This window comes from Miniopterus schreibersii (genome assembly GCF_964146895.1).
Source record: "Miniopterus schreibersii genome assembly, chromosome: 3".
NCBI lineage: Eukaryota > Metazoa > Chordata > Mammalia > Chiroptera > Miniopteridae > Miniopterus > Miniopterus schreibersii.
Window position 1 is genome coordinate 32,182,004 of NC_138103.1, and position 25,066 is coordinate 32,207,069.

The following is a 25,066-nucleotide window of genomic DNA, read 5'->3' on the forward strand; positions in this document are numbered from 1 at the left end:
TCATAGGTGCTTTGAGACCCTGGCTCCTCTCCGCGTCACTGCCGCCTCCCCAGGCAAATAGTTTCTTCCTTTGTGTCCCTAGATGAGAACGAGTGCTCCAATCCCAGCGCCTGCGGCTCTGCTTCCTGCTACAACACCCTGGGGAGTTACAAGTGCGCTTGCCCCTCTGGGTTCTCCTTCGACCAGTTCTCCAGCGCCTGCCACGACGTGAACGAGTGCTCATCCTCCAAGAACCCGTGCAATTACGGCTGCTCCAACACGGAGGGCGGCTACCTCTGTGGCTGCCCGCCTGGGTACTACAGAGTGGGACAGGGGTAAGGCCTTCAACCGTCCCGCACACGGGAAAGCAGAGGTGGTCCAAGGGGGCGTGCTCTCGCTCGGGCTGCCAGGCCTCCTGGCACTGCCGGGAAGTGAATGGTGATAAGAAGCCCAAGAGTCTAGAGCATTGATCACTTGGGGGGTGGGAGGGAGAAGCACCAGGAAGGCACATGGATTATATCCATGTTACAGGATTAGCTCAATTGTGGTATGCATAAGACTTGAACTTGTAAACAAACATCACTCCCTTGCCCCTCATAAAGGTCTGAATTGATTCAGTCAGATCCCTCGAAGCCAGAGACTAGCAGATAATTTAATAACGCAGCTCGCCTGTTGCCATAGGCACCTGGGTTTTGAGGTACAAGTGGAAATGACTTCTCAGGTTTTTCTATGAGTTTTGGCAGGTGCCAGCCTAGCTGTTCCTGAGGAAGGAATTTGTCCCTCTCTTTGCTCATCTGGCTTTATATTATTGCACAGAGAAGACCTGCCTCCTTGGTGCAGCGCTGCTCAGCACAGGGCTGGCTCCGCAGGGCTGGGTTTCCTCGAGCTAATGACACTTTCCCAAGTGCAACCTCTCAAGCCCTCTCGGCTGGGGCTGAGGTGCTGGCCACCTGCATCCTTCCATCAAGGCAGCCTGGGCTGAACAGCACGAAAGGTGGGATCGAGGAGTCATTCAGGATCCTCTTCCTGAGAAAGAGCGGTGTGTGAGACAGCATTGAGGGGATGGGCTAACCCGTCCACCACTGCTACATAATAAATGCTTGAAACAAAAGGCTCGGTCTAGACAAGGGTTGTTTAGAACCAACTCATTGACCCTTTCATTAACCTAAATAGGAGTTTAGAAATCTCAACCGTTACAGCAGAGAGCTTTGTTGTGAGCAAAGATCTTCTCTGAGCATTCTCTTGGAAATTCATACTCTGCTTTTACTTTCCCCAGTTAACTACACTCAAACGCTTCATCTAATTAGGATTAAAAACTGGGCATGCCTCTGAAGGAAATGAAAAAACTAATCTGAAAAGATATAAGTACGCCTGTGCTTGTTGCAGCATTATTTACAATAGCCAAGACATGGGAACAACCTAGGTGTCCACTGACAGATGAAAGGATAAAGAAGGTGGGGTACATATATGCAATGGAACATTATGCAGCAATAAAAAAGAATGGACTCTTGCCATTTGCGACAACATGAATGGACCTAGAGGGTATTATGCTAAGTGAAATAAGTCAGACCGAAGAAGACAAATACTATATGTTTTCATTTATATGTGAAATCTAAAAAAGAAAACATACTCATAGAAACAGAGACCCAAGGATGGTTTCCAGAGGGGAGGGAGATGGGGGAATGGATGAAAAGGCAAAGGGGGCCCAGCCAGCCTGGCTCAGCGGTTGAGCATCGACCTGGGATCCAGGAGATCAGGGTTCGATTCCTGGTCAGGGCACATGCCCGAGTTGTGGGCTCGATCCCTAGTGGGGGGGGTGCAGGAGGCTGCCAATCTATGACTCCCTCATCATTGATGTTTCTATCTCTCTCCCTCTCCCTGTCTCTAAAATCAATAAAGATATTTTTTTTTTTTAAAAAAGGCAAAAGGGAATATAGTCAATAATATTGTCATATGTTTGTATGGTGACAGATGATTACTAGAATTAGTGAGGCGATCACATTGTAAGGTATAAAAATGCTGAATCACTATATTGCACAGCTGAAACTAATATAACTAATATAATTTTGTATACTACAATTAAATTTAAAAAGTGTATTAAAAGAAAATTGGGGAAGCTTAGAGCTCACTCTCAGAAGAATTTTGCTGTTCAAAATAAGGGGAAATCCCATATATGAAGTGATGAAGAAAAGAGTTACAGAGACTATTAGGTTTTTATGTTTATGAGCTTAGAGTTTGCTTTGTGGGTTTCTTTTGTCCGAAAAGTCTTTTCTCTACCACTGGAAAACTGCAGTCAAAGTTAACGATAAAGTCTAACAACACGTTGCTTCTTGTTGCAAATAGCCACTGTGTCTCAGGAATGGGATTTAACAAAGGGCAGTACCTGCCAATGGATGCAGAGGTGGATGAAGAAAACGCTCTGTCCCCAGAAGCCTGCTATGAGTGTAAAATCAACGGCTACTCCAAGAAAGACGGCAGACAGAAGAGAAGTGTTTATGAGTCCGAACCCACTGCTGTGAGTGAATCTCACTGTGTTTTGTCTCAGATTTTATCCATGTGGAGTCCCGTGTATTATGCAGCAAACCTTTATGTACATTTCAGGCTCAGTGAAGCTAGAACTGCCTTGAAATGTAATGGCTAAATTAATGGACACAACATGGCAGAGACAAGTAAATTAAAGTTAGTTGATTATTAGCTCAAAACACAAAGACTGGAGTGGGGGGAGATTTTAAGATTCACAGTCTCAGATCATATGTTTTACTTTTTTATTTATGCCAGAGGCGGGGAATAAGGTGTCCACCTAGGAAACAGCTATTTTGAAATGATTCAAAAAATTATTTTAAATTTGTCCAGTTCTCTTTTGTAAGCTCAGCTCTGAAACTTTACCTGGGTAAGGCCGAGAGATGTATAGGACAAGCACTAGTCACCTTTCTCCCAGCCGACAAGAAGTTACAGTCGCCTCCGTCACGAGCGTTACTCCTAAGGAAAGGGCAGAGAGGGGGAGCAATAGGCTGTCACCGTGGCTGCAGCCCCAGCGGCCAGGCCCCTGCGAGTCCTCCCCTCTTGCTGCAGAAGCTTTTCCCACATCGCTTTCTGCTTTTCCTCCAGGTTGAGCAGATCAGCCTGGAGAGTGTCGACATGGACAGCCCCATGAGAATGAAGTTCAACCTCTCTGGCCTTGGCTCGAAGGAGCACATCCTGGAACTCATGCCCGCCATCGAGCCCCTCAACAACCACATCCGCTACGTCATCTCCCAAGGGAATGAGGACGGCGTCTTCCGCATCCACCAGAGGAACGGGCTCAGCTACCTGCACACGGCCAAGAGGAAGCTGGTGCCCGGCACCTACACACTGGAAATCGCTAGCATCCCTCTCTACAAGAAGAAGGAGCTTAAGAAACTGGAAGACAGCAATGAGGACGACTACCTCCTAGGGCAACTCGGGGAGGCTCTCAGAATGAGGCTGCAGATTCAGCTCTATTAACGCTTACGGACTTGGTTCCAGGCTCAAATCCCTGCACAGCCAGACTTCAGAAGCCTTTGAGAATCAATGACTAATTTTAAAGAGGAAAAAAAAGACAACTTTTGTTTCTTTCCTCCCTGTCTCAGACTTCAGAATGTTGACCCTCACAGGAAGGGATAATTTAGACTCTGGTGTGGCCAAAGATTTGAGCACAAAGGCAACCGTGGTTACTGTATTTTTTATATAACTTCACTTTAAAATATATTAAAAAAAAAAAAAAACCTAAATGTTCAAGAGATCAGCATATGGCACTAAATGCACAAAAATAATGTGAGCTTTTTTTTTCCCTGTTAGCAGTCTGTAACACTTTGGGTATTTTGCTATAGTTGCTAATTAAAAAAAAATATAGATGTTTATTTATTTTTAATGCAGTAATATATGGAGAAATGAACAAACTATGTAAACAAAAAGGGAAACTCACTTGTTTTTCTTTAGATTTATAAATTTGAGCTATTTCTTTTAGAGGTGCTTTTTAAAAATTCAGTAGATTCAAGAGATGTTTCCTTTGGTTTTCTGCCAGTCGTCCAACTGGTACACATCTGATTATCTTAAAGAAAGCCTCACAGAGCTGAATGGGCAGCGTAATCAATAATTTAAAACACGGAAATGTCATTAGATCCTTTACAAAGGAGATCAAAGCCAGAGCAGCTCATTGTGACGATATCTCACATCACCAGACACACCAGGCAACGAAGATGAAGCACAACACTGTAGCAAAATACCTTGACTGCTTGTGAGACCAGTAGCGTTGCAGGCCAAACCGTACTGTATTTCCTTCTCATAACCTCAAGGAAGCACATGTGCTCCCCACAACACCTCATTCGCACCCAGGGTGTGCTGCGTACTTGTGGTACTATAGGCAGCTGAAGAACTGCCGTTCCTTTGGACAGGAACACCTGGCGTTCTGTAGTGTTTGGTGCTGTCTTAGATTAATGGTGCATTTATTATGTTCAAGCTATTTCAGGATTGCCATATGTGCAAACAAATCATGCAGTACAGCCAAGGAATATATGTTGTTGTTGTTTTTAAATCCATTTTTTTTTTTTTAGAATTTTCATTAATACTGTAGTTATACACCATATGCCTCTTTTTATCATAGCCTATTGTGTATGAAAGATGTTTGTACAATGAATTGATTTTTAGTTTGCTTTAGTCATTTAAAAAGATATTGTACCAGAATGTGCTATAATGAGAATACGTCTCCCATGTTCTTCTCAACCCAAGAACCTGTCCCTGGACCGGTGACCAAACCTCACATGTGAAATGGCCAAAGCACACACAGGCTCCGGGTTGTTCCTCTCACACCTGTCCTGACCAAAGATTAGCCGCCAGCTATACCCAGTTAGGGGTTCTTTTGTTTTGTTTTGTTTTAATAACTAAAAAAAAAAAAAAAGAAACTGTACATTTGTAATCAAGTGTTTGTGAGGAAAAACTTATGGTTTTGGGTCTTGTTTGTTTTTGTAGGTCTATGTATCAGATATGACACTTTTCTTGCAATAAAGCTTATTTTGGGGTATTCTTCTGGCCGAGAGTTTTATGGGACTGCAACCCTGGGGTGGGGGTTTTGTGGGAGGGGCTGGGAGCTCTGCTTTACAGGGACTTGTACGAGTGAAAGTTCCAGAAGGAGAACCAGGCACATTTACAGGAAGATGAGGGGATGTTGTCAAGTCTGTGACAGAGTTAGCAGCGTGTTCAACCGACGAGTACAATTTAAAGTCCTGTGCAAACAGGAGGACGCAGCCACGGCAGTTAGTTGCCTACTTCCGAGTAGAGCAGAGCCGCCTGGGGCCCGCCTCCCCGAGGCCTCGGGATGTCCCTTCCTCCGCACCCAGGCGCTGGGTGCCGCCGTCAGCACCCCGCACCGCCTGCCAGGAGGTCCAGCCTCCTCTCCGCCTGCCTTCCTCGGGGTTTCCTGAACTGGAGCTTTTACGCAAAAGTACATGGGTGTACCCCAGGCCAAAGGCATCTTCACCCCAAATCATCCCAAACTGTCCCCCTCTTTTCCCCAGGAGAGAAGTGGCTAGGGATGACAAGCTATATTTAACACAAACTCCTGATTCACGGTTGAAATGAGTACCGAAAGGCCTCAGAGGTTAATTTGACACAAGGTTTGAGAACCTGTGTGCTGAAAGTTTTCATCCAGGGAGCAAGAAAATTAGGAAGCTTACGACTCATCTAAACGCTGTTCTTTGCCAGTCGGAAGTTAGCCGCATGGAGGAAGGCAGGTATGTATTCGCCTCGGGCGCCCTTTAGAGCTTCACGTTTCGTCTGGCATCTCTTACTGGTACAGCATGAGCACTGTAATAGGGAATTACCTGGAACCAAAATCCTCTACCGTGGAATCCACACTATTAGGTGCTTCACACAGAAAACGTAGGAGACCATTAGAGGATTTACACAGAAGAATGTACTAGAAGGAAATGACTAGTCCAAGACGCCCCTTCACGGAAGAACCTTCTTAGGAACCTCTGGCAGCGTTACTGCGATTCTCATACTGTGAGCGCTGACAGCCACGATTCATTTGTGCCTCTCAGGTAATTAACTGCTAATGATGTATTATGTAACATTTTGTCATTCTCATTCATTGTCCCCTCAGAAATTACCTCGGCTAAATTGCAGTAAGCCCTGACATAGAAACCAAATCCAGTAGGTTTTGGATTATCGCTCATTGATAAACAATAATTTGGTCTTCAGATGACAAGAATTCACTTTCCCCTAGCATTTAGATTTGGAGCTTTTAAAATTTGATTTTGCTGCTTGCTTGTGGTAGATGAAAGTTGGGCCCGGCCGGGCGAGGCTTACTAGTTGAGCATCGACCTAGGATCCAGCCGATCGGGGCTTGATTCCCGGTCAGGGCACATGCGGGTTGCTGGCTGGATCCCCAGTGGGGGGCGTGCAGGAGGCAGCCGATCAGTGACTCTCTCATCATTGATATTTCTCTCTCTCTCCCTCCCTCTCTCTGAAATCAATAAAGATATATTTTTTTAAAAAAAATAAAGTTGGTCATGTTTGCACATGAACGTTGAAAATACCTCAGGGTAATATGTAAGAATTTTACTCCATTCAGACATCTGCCCTTTTTCATGATCTAGGAATATCAAACAGGATCACTCATGCAATCTGTCCCTTCTAAATATTCTAAGGGTTGGTGTGGGGTTTTTTGCATTCATTGTCTTTTTGGTTCACAGAACAAATGCTTGGGGTAGAAGGTGGGAAATACAACTAAAATTTACTATTTGAGTCTATAATTCTTTAGGTTCCTGTCCTTAATGCTTCAAGGGAAATGAGTCAATTCATTTGTTAAATTGAACCATGAGGAACTGCCAATATTTGGCCATGTTTGACCTACAAAATGACAATTTCCTATGGTTCGATTGAATAGTTCAGAAATATTTACATTCCTCAAGAACAGACTGAAAAATCTCCCTTCTCTTTGAAAGACAATCAGTTCCATTCATGTCTCTCCATGCTGCTTGTGGCCCATTCCACTCCTAATTTACAGTAGCCCACAAGAGAATATACATAATTTATTCAAACAGCTACTTTCTTTCACGCTCCAAAAACTTTGGAAAGAGTCTAACACACATATTTGGGACCTTGAGGGGATTATTGGAATCCGTTTAAAGATAAAGACAAATCCATTGAGAACAGTGAAAATATAGTACAATGTTTAAAACGGGGGAGGGAGAGCCTTTAGGGATCTTTACTTCTAAGGAGCCTGGAAAGACGGAGATTCATTAGCCATATTTGCCATCTCAGCCAGCGTGAAGTTTCTGGTTTCTTTTATTTTTTTTCCAGCATAATTGCTTTTTCAAATAAATGCAAAGCCATGGTTTTCTTTCTTAATAAGAAGTATGTGTTTCTAACCCTAATTCTTCCTGAAAATCCTTTATATCTACAGAGAAGTAAATATCCTGAAATACAATGTACAGCTCATTAAAAATTCAGCATTTCAACTTCTGGGGGAGTATCACCTTGCAAGTAAAAGAGACCTTCTTGGGGGAGGGGAGCAGACTCAGGGACTCCCTTGGATCTGCAGCCCCTCTGAGAGCCTCTCTACCCACTTTTGGATGCCCAGGTGGGCAGGAGTTTTCTGGGTATCCTTTTGTTCAGTTGTGAGTATCCAATTAATTGTAAATAACAGGGGAGAGAAAAAAGGAAAGACTCGGGCCACCATGATGCTGATGTCACTGGGCGGACCTGTGTTTGAATCCATCCCCTCCGGCAAGCTACATGACCTCCCTGGGCCTTGGTTTCTCTCCTAGGTTGATGTTTCCCTACAGTGTGGTTGAGAGGATTGAGTGGAGCCAGGCTGTCAGCGTCAGGCGGGCCCCGCACTCAAAGCTCTGAGTACCCGTCAGCTGCTCTTCCTCAGCCCCCTCTGTCACCATAACCACCAGTAGAAGAATGAGCCCCCATATTCACACAAAGCTCTTTCCTAAGCTTGGCCCTGAAACTGAACTTCCCTCTGAATTGTAGGACCCCATCCAGATAAATAGCCTCCAGGCCATGTCCCCTAAGAGGTCATGAGCCTTGACGATCACCCTGCTCTTCACTGACTACAGTCATGGGCTGCAAGCCTGGAAGCCCTGAACACAGCCAGAGCCCTCACATCTACAGACCCCCAGGACACTGAACCTGAAGGAGAACACAGACATCCGATAATCCCTTTGGGGGTGATTTAGTGTCAATGGAATGTCAGAGCTAGAACCCAACTCATATTTACCAGCAAAGAAACTGAGGCCCGGAGTTGTAACCCCTGCTAGTTTCCACCGAGGTGAGACCAAAGCCCTGGTGGCCCAGTTGTAGTCTGGTGCTAGTCATATTTCCACTACATGGTAAGCCTATTTGGATCTCTTTTAAACCCTGAGGATATGGGCCAGTTCCCATGGTTTTGGCTCACATTGAATCCAAGAATGTTTTCCAAGCAGGCTTCAAGCACTGCCTTTGGTTTCGTCTACCCCACCCTCTGTGTAACTGCTCCCAACTGCCTACAGCCCAGAGATTTGTATACACGCTAGAATGCCAAGACACTGGCTGCCGCAGAGAAGGCCCCACCTAAATCCTATACTTGTCTAAAAGCAAACCAGAGCCTTGGCTCTCAAAGGGTTAAACATTTTATTTAAACCAGACCTTCAAAACTTTAAAAACACATACACATTTGTTTTACTGAGAATGCTTAAGGAAAGCACACTGGTTGCTTGTGTTGCTTAATTGTCTTTCCCCCCCCCCCCTTTTTCCCGTGAGCCTAAAAAAGATATTACTACTAGATTAAGTTGGCTTACTTTTGAAATAGCCAAGAACCAACAGCTCACATTAGTCACCCTGTTAGGGCTGCAGATGAGATGTCAGGATGTAGTGTAGACATTTTCCAAAGGAAAACAGGAAAATGCTTTACATGATTTTTAGAGCAAACCATAGGGAAAGTTAATATTAATAGCCTTCCCCAGACAACTACTGCTACATGTATGAGTTCCACTAATGAAATAGCAGGAGAGGCTGTGAATGGCCAATTCCTGAAAATGTGTCAGAAAAGCAGCCCCTTGGTCTGCATAAACTGCCTAGGTTTCCGCTCCTGGGTCTACCTCCTTCCTCCTGCTCTGTCTGACCCCAGACTCCTGTATTGAGGGAGCCCATTCGTTCATGCAGAGGCTGACTCTAATTTGGATTTGTGACATGAGAAGCCCCCCAATCCAAAGCTGGGCTGAAGATGCTGTTTCTCCTGTAGGTGCTGGGTGAGAGAAGCAGCCTAATAACTTCTCTTCTTAGAAGGAGATTACACAGTTCTTATTTTTGAAACAAACCGACTACAGGAATATTTGTTGGGTATCTATTACCTGATCCTAAAAGGATATTTCTCTGCAAAAGTTTACAGTCAGTTCAGAGAAACAGGGTAACCATGTAAGATTATAAAATGGTATGTGGTTAAGGGCCATAGTGAATATCTCAGACAAATGGCCCAGACTTTGTCTTGGAAAAGGGAGTGGTCACTGAAATGTAGAGCTACTAGAGACGGTCTCTTGGAGATGGTGGGAGAGGAGCTGGACCTTGTACAATGAGGCAGATTCGGATACAAGATAGAGTATAGGAAGGATTTCCTGGAAGATAGAATCTCATGAACAAATGTTGGGAGTCATAACGTGGATGGCATATTGGGACACAAGGAAAAGGCCAACGGGACCTGAATGATGGTACCATGAAGAACAAAAGATAAGCTTATCAGGTAGGGTGGGGCTCTAGGTGTGAGGGACACGCAAGTTCATTCTGAGCCATGTGGACTTTATCCTGTAGTCAGTAGCTAATGAGGGGTCATCGGTATATGGATGAGAGTTGACAAAGAAAAGAGGGCCTAGAACCAAGCCCTGAGAAACTCTTATATACAGAAATAGAACAGAAGGAGCTGTCAGAGCATCTGAGAGAAAGAGAAAGTGGAGAAGCAGTAGAAAAACCAGAAGAGAGAAGTGTCAGGATACCCAGACAGGACGGATTTGAAAAACGTATCATAAGAATTTTTTGCTACCAAAATCAAATCTCCTTTTCTATGCATATCTACTCAGCACACCCTCCAATCTTCATCTCTTCTTTCACTTTAATCGCTTTGTAATATAAGTGACAAAACAAACCACATACAGGATCCTTGTCCACACGTAGACCTGAGAGGTGGGATGGCAGAGTGGGAAAGGGTCGCCTTCACAGAAAAAAGAACTGCGCTTGTATCTTGGGGGCGCTGATTTTCTGGATGATATCAATCAAGTCACATTAAGCTTCCTAAGTCTCGGTTTGTGGCACATCTGTTGTTGTGTTTTGTATTTCCAGCATTCTTTCCCAGTTCTCTCTGTGATAATATACCAATTTTGCTTTAGGTAATGACCCAGCCGCCATCACACAGTCATATTTGGACTTCAAGGACTTCTACTTGCCTCCACTCTCTCCCTGGAATTTGAGTTTTGAACAGACTAATGCAAGAGCAGATACCAGCTCTTCCATTCATCCAAGCAGCACCCCAACGAAATTGTTGGGCTGTTCCTGCAACCTCAATCCCAGGAGCTGATCCATTCTATCTTCTTGCTAAGCCTGGTTCTTCAATTTTTCCAAAATTCTCTGAGCTATCCTTTGCAGTCAGTTTCTTTTATTGTCAGAATAATTGTTGCTTGCATCTTAAGAACTCTAATGACTACCCTACCCCTAAGATAATTATGAGGATGAGAAGTATGGCCATCTCCACGCACAAGGCCTAGAATACAGGGCATGTAATCAACCAACATCTGCTTTAATGGTGTGAAGAAGAAGGAACCTGAACTCTCCTCAATCCCATCTCCTGTGCCCTCCATTGCCGTGAATCACTAAGCCAGGACGGAGTTACTCAGGATGGGCTCGCTGTTCACAAGAGCTTTGCCACTTGAATTCATTATTTTTTGCATCTTCCCATGTCTCTAGTTTGAGCAAAATGGGGTTGGGCAGGGCTGCATTAGGCTCAGCCCCAGGAAGGTAAACCACAGCCAGGCCTCTTTGTTTCTGAAGCACATGCTAGAGAAAGGTGGGGTCCACTCTCCCCAGGAGCAAGTTTTCTACATTTCACAAAGGACCAAGGAAAACTGCAATAAGAACCATTCATGATCTCCGAGGATTATGCCCAAAAAGAAGGGTGGAAATAGCACAGCTAAGTAGGAGAGAAATAAATCAAATGCTGCAGTTTTATGTCAACCACTTTAATTAATTAAGTTTCTTTCCATGCTGTCATCCTTTGCTTTTCCTGCAATATTCTGCTAAACTGTTCCCATGGGCTGATTGAGTACATGCATGTGAAGCTCTGTGTAGAATAAATAATTACACAAGACATTTCTGAAAGAATAAATGCATTTGGCCTAACAAAACCAATTCACATCTCAAGGAGCCAGCTCCTCCAATGCCAGTGATGTCAGCAAACTATTTCTCCAGCAACGTGGCAGTTTAATTCTTCACCCTTGTCTCCTTGGCTACACTACACACAAATGGTTTTCAGAATAGAAAGAAAAATGCTTTCCGGTGTCTGTTTTAAATTTGTTTTTATCTGCTTTATGTGTCTAACTTTGTCCTTGTATTTGTTTCATAGCAAAAACAAAATAGGGGAAAGATACCAACCGTGTCCCTGGAAGTTTATATATCTGTAAGTTGCCTTTTGCTGTTGATAATTTTTTTAAAAAGTTATGTTTTATAGCATAGATCTTGTCCATATACTACACACAGCCACCTCCCTCTCTTCCTTCAGGTCTCTTTTGCGGGCTGATGAAGGGACAGTCAGTGACATGCGAGTGTCCCTCCAGGGCCCTCCTAATAGCAGCCATTTCTATGGCAAGGAACCTGACTGCCTGATCACTCTTCAGAAGAGAAAACTGAAATCACGCTGGGGTCAGAGAGCCAGGATGAGCAGGTGCACCTCCGAGGCCCTGGTCCTGACTCCATCAGCTGCCACCTGACAAGCCCTCAAACAGATCACGCCTCCTAAAATAACATACATGCCTGAATGTGAGGCAACCCCAAGTGTAAGGTAAGCTCCCATTTTCCCAACTGAATTGAAAATTTTAGAAATAGTATAAAATAACTTTTACTTTCTATTTACCAATCTAGTTACACGCCTATTTAAAAATGATATCGCCCGGCTAGGCGTGGCTCAGTGGTTGAGCATCCACGTAGGACCCAGGAGATGGCGGTTCGATTCCCAGTCAGGGCACATGCCCGGGTTGCAGCCTCGATCCCTGGTAGGGGATGTGCAGGAAGCAGCCGATCAATGACTCTCTCATCATTGATGTTTCTATCATTCTCTCTCCCTTCCTCTCTGAAACCAATAAAGACATATTTTAATAAATAAATAGATAGATAAAAATGGTATCATATCTAAGATAATAGATTGATTTAACATACTTTATTTTTCTACACTCACAGTTTACAAACCAATTTTATTTCAATTCCTTGCATGCATCTTTGACCTAGGTATGGTCTGCACTTTTTAAAGTATTTTAAATCATTTAACTCAGATTTCCAAAGCATGCTCTCTCCAGTGCCACCTAAATAGTTTTGAAATACAGCACATTTCACGAGCCTGTACTACAATCTTTCCCAAGCCATTTGCATGGCTTTAGGACAGTTGATTACTTTCATTCATCCTATAGATGTATATTTAAGATCTTCACAAAGAAATCACTCGCTAAAATGCTTTTTAAAGTCATCATTAAAAAGTAACTTTAAAAGATGATCTGAAACTTGCAATTATGGTATACTGAAGGAATAATTACTTAATCTGTGTTAAATTTATCTGCTTAAAACACACACATTTATCATGTGACCTTTATAATAACCAAAGTTAACAGTGATTAAAGTTATTTCAGGATAAGACAACTTCTCCAAACCTGTACTTTATTCATAATAAAGTTATTGGGTCAACATCCCATAAAATATGGAAATTTTATAAAATTAACACAGTAAGCAACACTTTGCAATATATATTTGGCCAAATACAGTATCATAAGCTTAACATTTACATACATTAATAAGCCAAAATACAGTAATTAATGTAATGTTCATATGCATTAACAACTTAACAAAGAAACAGTAATTTCAAGATTGGAACTTATTATGTTGTATGTTTAATGGGAAGAGCATTTTTTTTTTTTTGCTCAAATTTTTTTTTACCCAATCTGAGAATCTTTGATTTTTTAAAATAACATTTATTTTTAATTTTTGAATATAGAAATGATTTTTTTAATTCACTGTAGAAGATCTGGAAAGTGTAAGTTATGATAGGCAAACTAGTAGCAACCACAAAACGTCCACATCCTAATTCCCAGAACCTGTGAATATGTTATTTTACCTGGCAAAAGAGACTTTGCTGATGTGATTAAGGTGAAGGACTTTGAGACAGAGAAATTATCCTGAACAACTGTCCACCTGGGCCCAATGTAAACACAGGAGTCCTGGAAGCAGAGAATATGCTATAAACTAAATTTGTGTCCCCCCTTTAAGAGGTGATAGATTATGAGAGTGGAGCCCTCCTGTGTGGGATTAGGAGACCCCCAAGAGCTTCCTCCACATGAAGACACCGCAAAAAGCCAACCGTCTCTGAGCCGGGAAGCAGGGTCTCCCTCACACCTTCATCTCGGCCTTCCCAGCCTCCGGAACTGTGAGAAACACATGTCTGTTTTTCATAAGCCACAGAGTCTATGGTATTCTGCTATAGCCACCTGAGCAGACTAAGACAGTACCTTTCTAGTTGCCATCAGAGAAAGATGTGAAGAAAGAAGGATCAGAAAAAAAAGCGCTTGAAAACAACTTGACCCATCCCTGTTTGCTTTGAAGATGGGTAACAGGCACTATTAGTTTCCTAGGGCTGCCGTACAGAATATCACAAACTGGGTGGTTTAAAATGATAAAAATGTACTGCTTCACAGTTCTGGAGCCCGGAAGTCTGGAGTCAAGGTGCCAGGGCGGCCACGCTCCCTCCGAAACCTGCAGGGAAGCACCCTTCCTCGCTCGGTCCTGGCGTCGGCGGTTGGCGGGGAATCCCGGGCATCCCTTGGTGCCCAGCTGCGGGCTCAGTCTCCGCCTCCGTCGTGACGGGGCTCTCCCCTCCTCGGCCACCTGTTTCTTCTCTCTTCTTCTAAGAGCACCACTAACACTGGATTACGGGCCCACTGTCCTCCAGTGTGACCTCATTCTAACTTAGGTTTGAATTACATCTCCAAAGACTACAGTCAGGCATGCCTTCATGACGCAAATACATGCCGAGGAATGTGCTGCCAGGCGATTTCGTCGGTAGGCAAAGCTCAGAGAGCGACCCACGCAAACCTACACGGCGGAGCCCGCTGCCCCAACCGCACGCGCCGCACGTGCCGAGGGCGGGCAGCGCGGTGGGTCGGCTCACACCGGCGCCGTCAGGAACACGGGGAGCCTGACAGCTGGCTTTTCCTTCTGTAAGGCCGGCGCCGCGACAAAAACGACAGGGCGGGCAAAGCGCTCGCGTAGGTTTAGAAGCGAGATGCCAGCGAGCAGCTCTCCGCCCAGGGAGCGCCCCAGGCATTTCTAGCCGGTAACAATAAGGCTGAGCCGGCCAAAAAACAATAATGCCTTGCGAGGCGTCTTCCGGCGGCTAGGACGTTACCACGGCGACCACGTTTGGCGCTATGACGTTACTACGGCTACGACGTTTGGCGCTATGACGTTACCACGGCTATGACGTTAAGATGGCTGCAGGTAGTGTTAGCTCCGTTATGATTTTACGGGCCTGTCCTCAGATGGGCAGTTCAGCCGAAACGTTCTGCGGCGCTGCCCGTTTCCAAGTAGGCTCACGTTCGCGGTGCCAGGAGTGGGACTTCAGCGTAGCTTTTTGGAGGACGCAGCTCAACCCCCAGCAGGACCATGAGCCGAGACATGTGGGTGGTCTCTGGACGCCGGTAGAGGTAAGGAAACATTCTCGCCCACAACCTCCAGAAACGACCACAGGCCTGCCAACACCTTCGTTTAGTTCAGTGATACCTGTGTCAGACTGCAGACCTGTTGAACTATATAGAATGATAGCGCTCTGTTGTTTAAGCCACTAAGTGTGTAGTAATGTGTTTACAGCAGCAGTAGAAAAGCAGCACGTAAGTACTCAGAATTTTATAACTAATCTTTATAAGAGAAATATAACCTTTTCAGCAAATAGTGCTAGAAGAATTGGGGACGAAAAAGAGGCCACATCCTAAACCTGACAAGCTCAGGGGAGGCCTGCGTGGCGGCCTTACAAACTCAGAGACCAAAAGTAACCACATAGAATGGCCTGAAATGAAAATTTCACTTAAAAGCAGGTCATAGCGGTAGTCATGTCCTAGGCCATATCTTGACCTTAACTGAGCTTGTCTGTTGTCTTTGTGCATCCAGGATAACATACCTTTGGAATTTGGGGGTAATTCCCCCCCCCCAGGGTACAACCATTAGCACCTGAGCAGAGACCACAAATCCCCTCATTGTTACTGTTATCGTGTTCATTGTTGACTGTTAACTATGCTCTACCCACAAATGTAAAAGCTGTATTACTTTTTTTCCAAACCCAGAGATTTCCTAGTTTTACATTCTCCCTCCTCCCTAATCTATCACCAGTGAATTTCATGTAACCCCCTTACTCCTCCTTTGATTTTAATGTGTAAAATAAGGTGCAAAACTGCCATTCTCTGGAGCATTTTCTCTATCCATTGAGATTTTGCTTGTTGTCAGTTTGGCTCAAGTAAACTCATAAGACATTTCCCTGCAGCCCTGGCCAGTGTGGCTCAGTTGGTTGGAGCATCATCCTGGACCCCAAAAGGTCACGGGTTCTATCACCGGTCAGGGCACATACTTAGGTTTCAGGTTCAATCCCTGGTCCGGAGCATACGGGAGGCAACCCATCAATGTTTCTCTCTCACACCGATGTCTGTCTGTCTGTCTGTCTCTCTCCCTCTCCCTATCTTTCTCCCTTTCTCCCTCTAAAAATCAATGACTGTGTCCTTGGGTGAAGATTAAGAAAAAAATTCTCTACAAGTTTGAACTTTTCTTACGTTGACAAACAAGATATATCCATATAAAAATATAAACCTCAACCCCCTACCTCACATCATAACAAAAATTAACTTCAAATGAATCATAGATCTAAATGTAAAAGCTAAAACAATAAAATCAAAAGAAGAAAATAATAAATTAGACTTTGCCAAAATTTATCATCTTTTCTCATCAAAAGACATCATTAGAAAAATAGTTCATAGGAACAGATGCTCAAGATATATAAAGAACTGTTATACCTCAATAATAAGGTAATCCAATATTTTAAAGTGATCAAAATATTTGAACAGATACTTCACAAATGAAAAATACAAATGAAAATTAAGCATATGAAAGAATATTCAACATAATTAGTTATAGTTGAAATAAAAATTAAAACTGTATGCCAGAGGGGAGGGGATTTTGACGGCTGGGTAGAAAAAGGTAAAGGGATTAAGAAATACAAGCTGGTAGTAACAAAATATTCCTGGGGATATAGAGTACAGCCTAAAGAATATAGTCAATAATATTATAATAACTATGTATAATGCCAGGTGAGTACTTGAGATATCAGGGGGACCACTTTGTAAAGTATATGACTGTCTAACCACTATAGAGTACACCTGAAACTAATACAAAATAATATGGAATGTACACTGTAGTTGAAAAATAAAATGTTTAAAAAAAGGAAATTAAAACCGTAATATAATATAATTACACACTTACCCGAATGGCTAAAATTTAAACTACTGACAACACTAGATTTTAGCAAGGATATAGAACAAGGAGACTCATGTATTACTAGGTAGAATGTAAAATGTTATAATCACTCTGGAAAAAGTCTAACACTTTCTTATAAAAGTAACTATTTACCTATTCCATGATCTAGCAATTCCACTGTTTACCTACAACAAATGCAAACATATGTCCCCAAAAAATATATACAAGAATTTTCATTACAGCTTTACTTATAACACCCCAAACTAGGAAAATGCCAAGTGTCCATCAATAAGAGAATAGATGAACAAACTGGCATATTCATACAATGGAATATTACTCAGCAATAAAAATGAACAAACTACTAATAAACACAACATGAATGAATCTCAAAAATATTATGCTGAGTGAAAGGCCTTCCATAAAAGAGTATTCACAGAATGATTCCATTTGTAGAAATTCCAGAATAAGCAAAACTAACATACAGTGAGAAAAGAAATCAGAATACTGGTTATCTGGGCTCCATTAATGCATCATTTTGGCTTCTGTGAGGTGAGCAGACAGCAGTTGGGACAAGGGTGGAAGCTGGGAAGGCAGTTGGGAGGCTACTGCAATAATTTCACTGGAAGGTGACGGGTTTAGCCATCGCATTAGCAATGGAAGGGGTGCTCCGACCCAAATTCTGCCATATTTTACTATGGGGAATTTTTAAAAAATAAAATACATTTCTTCTAGTTATTTTGAAAAAGAGGTATTTTCAGCAGCCCTCATGCCTAGAAAAGCCAACTGAGTAACTGGGCAGCTGGTCTTCAACAACACAGTAGCTCTCCTGGAATTTGGTTTGGTGGTTAGACATAAGGAGAGATAGCAAAGAAACCCTCACAGAAACCTGATCATGATAGTTCATTTTCCAGTTGGTGAGGACATCAGTGTTCACTTTTACTATTGGATCTGTTTCATTCTCCAGCTACTTGGGAAAAGAAGGAAACCACACAAAAAGATCATGTTTCTTCCTAAACCCACCAGCTCTGGAGTTTTTCTTTCTTTCCAATGGATGGGTTTCAAAGTCCATCAAATCACAGATGAAACTAAAATAGAATGTTCCCATGGTGTACACTGAAGCAATTTTTGTGATTTGTCACTCTTACATGCTGGAACATCCTCTTTTCATTGAAGGGAGATGGAATAAGTCTTTGGAGAGAGTGCTAGCCAGACCCAGATGGGAAGGTGTTAACTCCCTCAGATATTTGATAACTAACTTTTGAGTTCATTTGAAGCTGTGAAGTGTTATAGAAATTCATAGAAAGCTAAATGCAAAGTTCTTTAAAACAAAGCATCCTAGTTAGCGAGGTTAAAAAAAGTTTATTGTAAATTATATTAAGGTGTAATAAATAACAGGATTAAAAATAGTTTTTTAATGTGTGTAAAATAGGAAGTAAAGTGAAATAAAGTTCAAATAAGCATCGGTCATATAAAAGAGCTAGGAGTGAAGCTAATACAAAATTTGTACATTCAATTCCTTATATTTTCTCTGAACCACAGATTTGGCATGTGGTATATTTTAAATGGCCATAAATTCTTTGTTTCTCCTCCCATCAAGAGAAGCTTAATGGGCTGCCTTGTGACTTGCTTTGATCAATAGAATGCAGTGGATGTGACACTGTGCAACTTCTGAGACTACTCAAAATATTTTACAGCTTCCTTTTGCTCCCTCTTGGAACCCAGCCTCCATGTGAGGAGCCACGGGCTAGGCTGCTGGAGACACTTGGCCCAGCCAACAGCCAGTGCCCATTGAGCCAATGGATGACTACTGCAGCCACATAAATAAACCAGGTAAGAAAAATCACCCAGCTGAGTCCAGCCCAAATTGCTGACCCACTAAATCAATAGTTTGTACAGTGCTGCTTGTTTGAAACACTAACTTTGTGGGGATTTGTTAAGTAGCAAAGACTTCTCTGTACAGTCTACCTGTGCGAAAGGAATTAGCACTAAGCTTTCACTAGCCAACACAAATAGTGAAATCTAGTCATTTACCCAACTCCGTGTCCACATGATTAGCAAAGTAATTGTTGAAGAGAACCCAGCTGGGTATGACTTCTTTGCTCCTCAGGCTAAACCTGGCAGTGTAGATGAATAAACGTGTTTATAATTCCTGATGCTTATTCCGTTTTTCATGGGTCTTTGAAATGCCTGTGTCTCAAATATGGAACAGCACATTTCTATTTCTATTGCATATCTGGTACAAATGGAACAGGTAGGGCTGGATGGGGCCTCTGAGACCATCCAGTCCAAAATTATTCTGACTCCTCTCCTCTCACACTCTACGTCAAATCCTCTAGGCACCACCTTCATTGTATATGAACATGTTACCACTTCTCACCCCTTCCACTGCTGGCACTAAAACCACTGTCGCCTCTTGCTTTAATTATTGCAATAGCGTCCCAACTGTCTTCCCTGCTTCCACTTTTTTCCCCACTACAGTCTTCTCACCTCAGAGTAGCCAAAGAGATCCATTAAAAATGTAAGTCTCTGCCAAGCTGGGCATGCCTCAGTGGTTGAGCGTTGATCCAGGAGATCGAGGTTTGATTCCCAGTCAGGGCACATGCTTGGGTTGTGGGCTCGATCCCCAGTGGGGGGAGTGCAGGAGGCAGCCGATCAGTGACTCTCTCATCATTGATGTTTCCATCTCTCTCTCCCTCTCCCTTCCTCTCTCTGAAATCATTAAAGATATATTTTTTAAAAATAAATTAATAAAAAATAATAAAAATGTAAGTCTGATTACTTCTCTACTTTGCTCAAAATCTTGCAGCTTCCTGTATCACTCATCATGGCCCACAAGGCCCTTTGTGATCTGCCCCCATCTTCAGCTCTTTAACTTCTATTATTCTTCCCCTCACTCCACTCCTGCTATGGCTCACCTTCTTGCTGCTCTTGGAAGATACCAGGCTGACTTTTGCTTAAGGTCAGCGGATATGCCCTACCTGAAACTTTCTTCCAGCAGATATCCACATGCCTTGCTCTGTTCGAATGTTACCTTGTGAGAAGCCTTTCCTGATGACCCTTTATTTTAACATTGCAAATATTTATACCTGCCCCAGCATTACCTATTTTCTTAATCTGGTTTAGAGTTCTTCTCTGCACTTATAAGCATTTGATATCCTGTATATTTGTTAGCTGTGTCCTCACTCTAAAATGTATGTCCATGAGAGTGCAGATTTTGTTTGGTTTATGCTCCGTCGACATGACCTGGAACAGTGCCTAGCACATACTAAGCAATTAAATATCTCTTAAAGGAACAAATGAAAGAAGATTGAAGATAAAATGCAGCATGACTAGGTAGTGAGACCTTTTATGTCCAGTTTACCATCTTTTCTCTATGTACTATTTGGTATGTATTTTTTCTTGCTTTCTTCATTCACTGAAAATATTTACTGTATGAATAACCTACAATATGCAGACATTATTGAAGACCTGAGCTTCTAGCAAGGAAGAAATGTTCAAGGTCCCGATGCTGTGTAACATACATGCTAGAATGGGGACAAAAATAAAGAAGAGTAAATAAGAAAATGTGAGCTAGTGATGATGACTGTGAAGGCAGTAAACTTAGTGATGACTCCTGTGGAGAATGCTGGGGCAGGGCTGAGGAGTTGAGGCCTGAATGACAAAAAGTCAGCCATGCAAATATCTGGGGAAAGAACTTCCAGATAGAATGGAGAGTGCAAAGGACTCAAAGAAAGACTGAACTTGGAATGTTCATGGGAACAAGAGGTTAATATAGTGAAATGCAAAGAAGAGAGGGGAGAGAAAGGGGTGCTGGAGAGCTGGGAGATGTGAAGGAACTTGAGGCCTATATAAAGACAATGAATTTTATTAGAGCTAAATCTTATTTTGAATAAAATGGGAAGCCATTACCAGGCTTTAAGCAGGAAATGAAATTATCTGGTCTCCCCTCTAGCTAGCCTCTCTGCAAACTGTCCCTGGAGAGCCAGGGTCAAAAGTTGAACAAGAGCATAGGTCATTGGAGTAATCCAGGTAGATATGATGGAGGTGGTAGGAAGGAGATGCTTCTGGATATATCTGAGGTAGAGCCCACAGGGTTTGTTGATGAGATAGGTATGGAATATTAAAGGGAAAATACAGGAGTAAAAGAGGACCTTGGGTTAAGGAGCATCCCTGAAAGGTGACTGCCACTGTTGTCTTCTGCTGATTCCAGGACAGACTTTCCCTTTGGGAACAGTCTTCATTATCACTTAACCAATGGCATTGTGAAAATACCAGGTAATTTCATTGTGTCCCTTTTTAGGTGCTCTGGTAGGAGCTCCACCAAGGGTAAAAGGTCCGTTGCAATGAACTTTTTAAAACCACCATACATTTCTTCCAAACTAGAGACTTGAGTTGTCTCTTCCACCAGGTTGATATGAGTCCCATTAAAATATGTTTGCCCACCAGGAAGCTGTTGCCCTAAAGTACAGCCTGGTTTAACATCAAAATTATCCAATAAATGTACAGAAAAAATATTTTCTCTTAACTGCCAAATCCAATGAGGATTCTTAATAGTTAGAAGCCACGTGGGCTTTATTGAGCAAAGAAAATGTAATCCAACCCTGGCTGGGTGGCTCAGTTGGAGCTTCAGACCACACACCAAAAGGTTGTGGGTTCAAGTCTTGGTAAGGACACATACTGGAGGCAACCGATTGATGTTTCTCTTTCACATCCATGTTTCTCTCTTTCGCTCTCTCAAAATTAATTTTTAAAAAATAAGAAAAGAAAGAAAATGTAATCCAAAAACAAGATATCCAGAAGGGACACTTTGCTTTCTCAATCCTCCCTGGCCCTACACATCCATTTCACAAACAGAACATGAGCCAAGCCCTTGGAAACAAAGTGCCACAACTCATCCCAGTTTCTCATACCCTATGAATATATACAAGAAGAAGAAAAGATATTCGGGAAATTTGGATCAGTAAAACATCCCCACCATGTGGTTATTCTCTCACAAAAGAGAAGAAAGATCTGGCAGCATGCAAACTAAAGGATAGAAAATAGTACTGATAACTTCAGGAGAAAAGAACACGCATTGGAAAGCAACTTAATGGCTCAGTGATTAATAAATATCCTGATAGCAATTAGTAAATATCCAGATAGCCTTCTATGTCTCTTCTCTAATCCTGGTTCCTAAAGCAGCAGCAAAATGACCCCTCCTCCAACCTGCTCCCAAGTAAAGAGGCATTTCTTCCAAAAGTGGTGAGAAATTCACTCTGGTTCTGATAGTCTTGAATCAGATCTGCTATGTGGATGGTTCAGAAAACAAAGATATTTAAAAATGGAAATGCTGAGTGGAATAACCACAACCCTGAAACTCAGCTTGCAGCTGTAACGCTCCCCACACACACGCTTTAAGCACAGACCCAGCACTACGTGTGCCAGCAGCACTTACACGAGCAGCCACGTTAACCCAAACAATCTCCCATTAAAAGGGGGCTGATGGGAATAGAGGTGAAAATGTATGGAAAACCACAGCAAGAGCCCTCTAGCCTGAAAGACAAGTCTAAAAATAAAACCTCACCTATCAAAATGAAGGATGAGACACAGATAAGAAAATAACAAGAAACAGATGACATTTTCCATTGTGGTGGTGCCTTTTTTCTTTTTTTTTTTTTAAGTGTTCTGAAAAGATTTTTACAGGAGGCTCTAAACACTTCTCTCTGTATTCTACCTGTGCAAAGGGAAGTAGAAATCATTTGTCAAACTCCGAGAGAAACCGTTGGCTTATGTGTTGTAGAAGACTCAGGCAATCTGACTGCATTCTGAGCTCATAGAGGAAGGATTCCCCCAAATGCATAGGAAGCCACTTTGGTGGACGGCCAAAGGGAGGCCCTTCTGCCAAGGTCTGGTTAGAGATCCAATTTGGAAAGTGTGGTCCTTAAATGAAGTAGCGGAACACCTGCCACAGGACTCCTGAGTGGTTTTATGGTTTCCTTCTCCCCCAGACTTAACCATTAAAAGACTGATACACAGAGATGTTAGCTCCTTAGCAGCTCCAGGGAGAATTCACTGTAAGACTAAAATAAAATATAGTCCTCTTTTTTTTAGACTGTCACAAGGTCTAAAAGAATTTTCTCTTAAAGGAAGGTAAAATTTATTTTATGTGTCTATCTTAGTCCATTTGGGCTGCTATAAAAAATACCATAGGCTGGATGGCTTATAAGCAACAGCAATTTATTTCTCATAATTCCGGAGGCTGGGAAGTTCAATATCAAGGCACCAGCAAAGAGCTCACTTCCTGATTCATAGAAGGCTGTCTTGTCATGGTGTCCTCACATGGCGCAAGGGGAGTTTTATAAGGGCACTAATCCATTCATGAGTTCTCTATCCTCATGACCTAGTCACCTCTCATAGGCCCCACCTCCAAATACCATCACATTGGTGATAGGAATTTTAGGTGGACACAAAGATTCAGTCTGTAGCAGTGCCTTTGGAGAAGGAAGCTGTTTCATCATCATTTCTAAATATGAAAACTGCCTTTGAAATGGCTTACTTAAATTTAGGGGGGAAATTGATTTGAATTTGTGGGTTTCATGTGGGTAAATTCTGAGCATTCTAGAAAAAATGAGTTCTAAGTGGACATCATCACTGAGTAAAGAAGTTGCTATCAGCTGGACATGAAGAAAGCATTCTTGTTCCATGGCTGGGCTGACCCTAGGCAGGGTAACACAGTACAAAGACAAGGGCTTCAGAATCAGAAAAGGGGTCGAGGTCCAGCTCGGCCACGTACTATCTCCATGACCCAGGACCGTGCAGATCACTTCCCTTCAGGAAAGCAGGGATTACTATGTACCTGCCGCAAACTGTTGCTGGGATTAAACGAAGTAAGGCACTTAGAACTCTCAGGACAGAGCAGACCTAGAGGAGGTGCTCGCTCCCACCTCCATTCCATACTTGCCATGAGTTTTCCTGCAGTTAACATACTCCCATGTTCAGATCAAGACTCAAATGACTGATTACTTCCCTCTCTTCTCTCCACATGGAGAGAGTCTAGGTTAGAAGAGGTGGAACAAATTCTTTTGGTGTGGCCTCCAACTATCTTTAGTGTTACATGTCAAAATTAATATTTTGCAATAATTTGGCTGATTTTTTTTGACGTCTCAGTCATCACATAGCTGCCAAACAGCACATCATCCCTGCCAACCTAGAAATGTCAGCTCCCTTTTCTAGTCATACCAGCCTCTCCCTCCCTAAACCTTCTAGAAAAAGTTAAGTTCTTGGGGACACACCCAAATTATACCTTGATCAAAGAAAAGCAAAGCATGAGTCTTGGGAGCCTGTGGACTTTACCCTGATCTAGGGTGGGTTTGAGCCTCCTCCAAAAGTTTATTGTGGATAACTTTTCAGGATTATGAATTACTTTTGCTCTTATCATTCTTGGTACAGGAGGGGAAAAAGAAGGAAGGAAGGGAAGGAAGGGAAGGCACATACAATAGGAAGCCAGAGCACCATAATTTGCTTGGAAAGTGAGGTATCATTGAATGAAGCCAGCTAGGAAAGAGACTTGGTATTTACATATGAGCTGGAGTCAGAAAACACTCTTGGTTAAAAGAGAAACAGAAGAGACGAGACCTTGCCTAAGAGAGATTAACCTTTAAAAGTACATTTTATAAAAACATTGTGACTAACTCATTAATATTGAGAATCATGCTAATGTGTTTTGGGGGGAGTAGAGAAAGTATTTACCATGTGGCACCAGCAATAAACTGTGGGACAATGGGAGGTTTAAATAGTTAGCATAACCGAGGTTTTTTGGCATTATTTAATAGTGCCCACAAGCTGCCCTGCCTGTGAGATGCTTGCATCCCCATCTGTATATCACATTCTTTGTGGTGTGTGGGATGCTGCCCCACTGCAAACCAAGGAGACCACCATGCAAGAGTTGGAACACCCATTTTTGGAAGCATTAGTCACCCTTTTGCTTTTACCAGGCTCTGTTTAAGTCAAGGCCGTTGAAGAAATTTTAGGAACTATTTTTTGTTCCTGGGAAAGTTTAATTTGTTGATTAAGTGGGATTGGAACAGTGCCACCTACAACAGATGCTTTAGCAAAGAGAGACAGTAAAATAAATGATTGTTCAAATGTGTAGTGTCTGCAGAGAATCTGGGTTAGAATTACTGGTGTTTAATGACCTAATCCCAGCAAGGTCAGCCAATAGCACAGTTTAGAAAGAATCAAATCTCAATTCCTTGGTGCAAATGAAGCATAATTAAGATGAAACAGCAGTCCTGCACATGTTAGTTGTCCCTGGGTTGGCATTAATGTCTCTAATAAATGT

General features: G+C 42.6%; 1 protein-coding gene across 2 annotated transcripts in view; it reads left to right on the forward strand.

Moving 5' to 3' along the window:
* Positions 1 to 5,017, forward strand: part of FBN2 (fibrillin 2) — a 218,363-nt gene extending 213,346 nt beyond the window's left edge. For both annotated transcript variants that reach the window (XM_081133119.1, XM_081133118.1), the window contains exons 63-65: positions 83 to 314; positions 2,323 to 2,494; positions 3,088 to 5,017. In XM_081133119.1, coding sequence (XP_080989245.1) covers positions 83 to 314; positions 2,323 to 2,494; positions 3,088 to 3,462 — 779 coding nt within the window. In that variant the 3' untranslated portion in view covers positions 3,463 to 5,017. The remainder of the gene's footprint in view (positions 1 to 82; positions 315 to 2,322; positions 2,495 to 3,087) is intronic.
* The last annotated feature ends 20,049 nt before the right edge of the window (positions 5,018 to 25,066 follow it).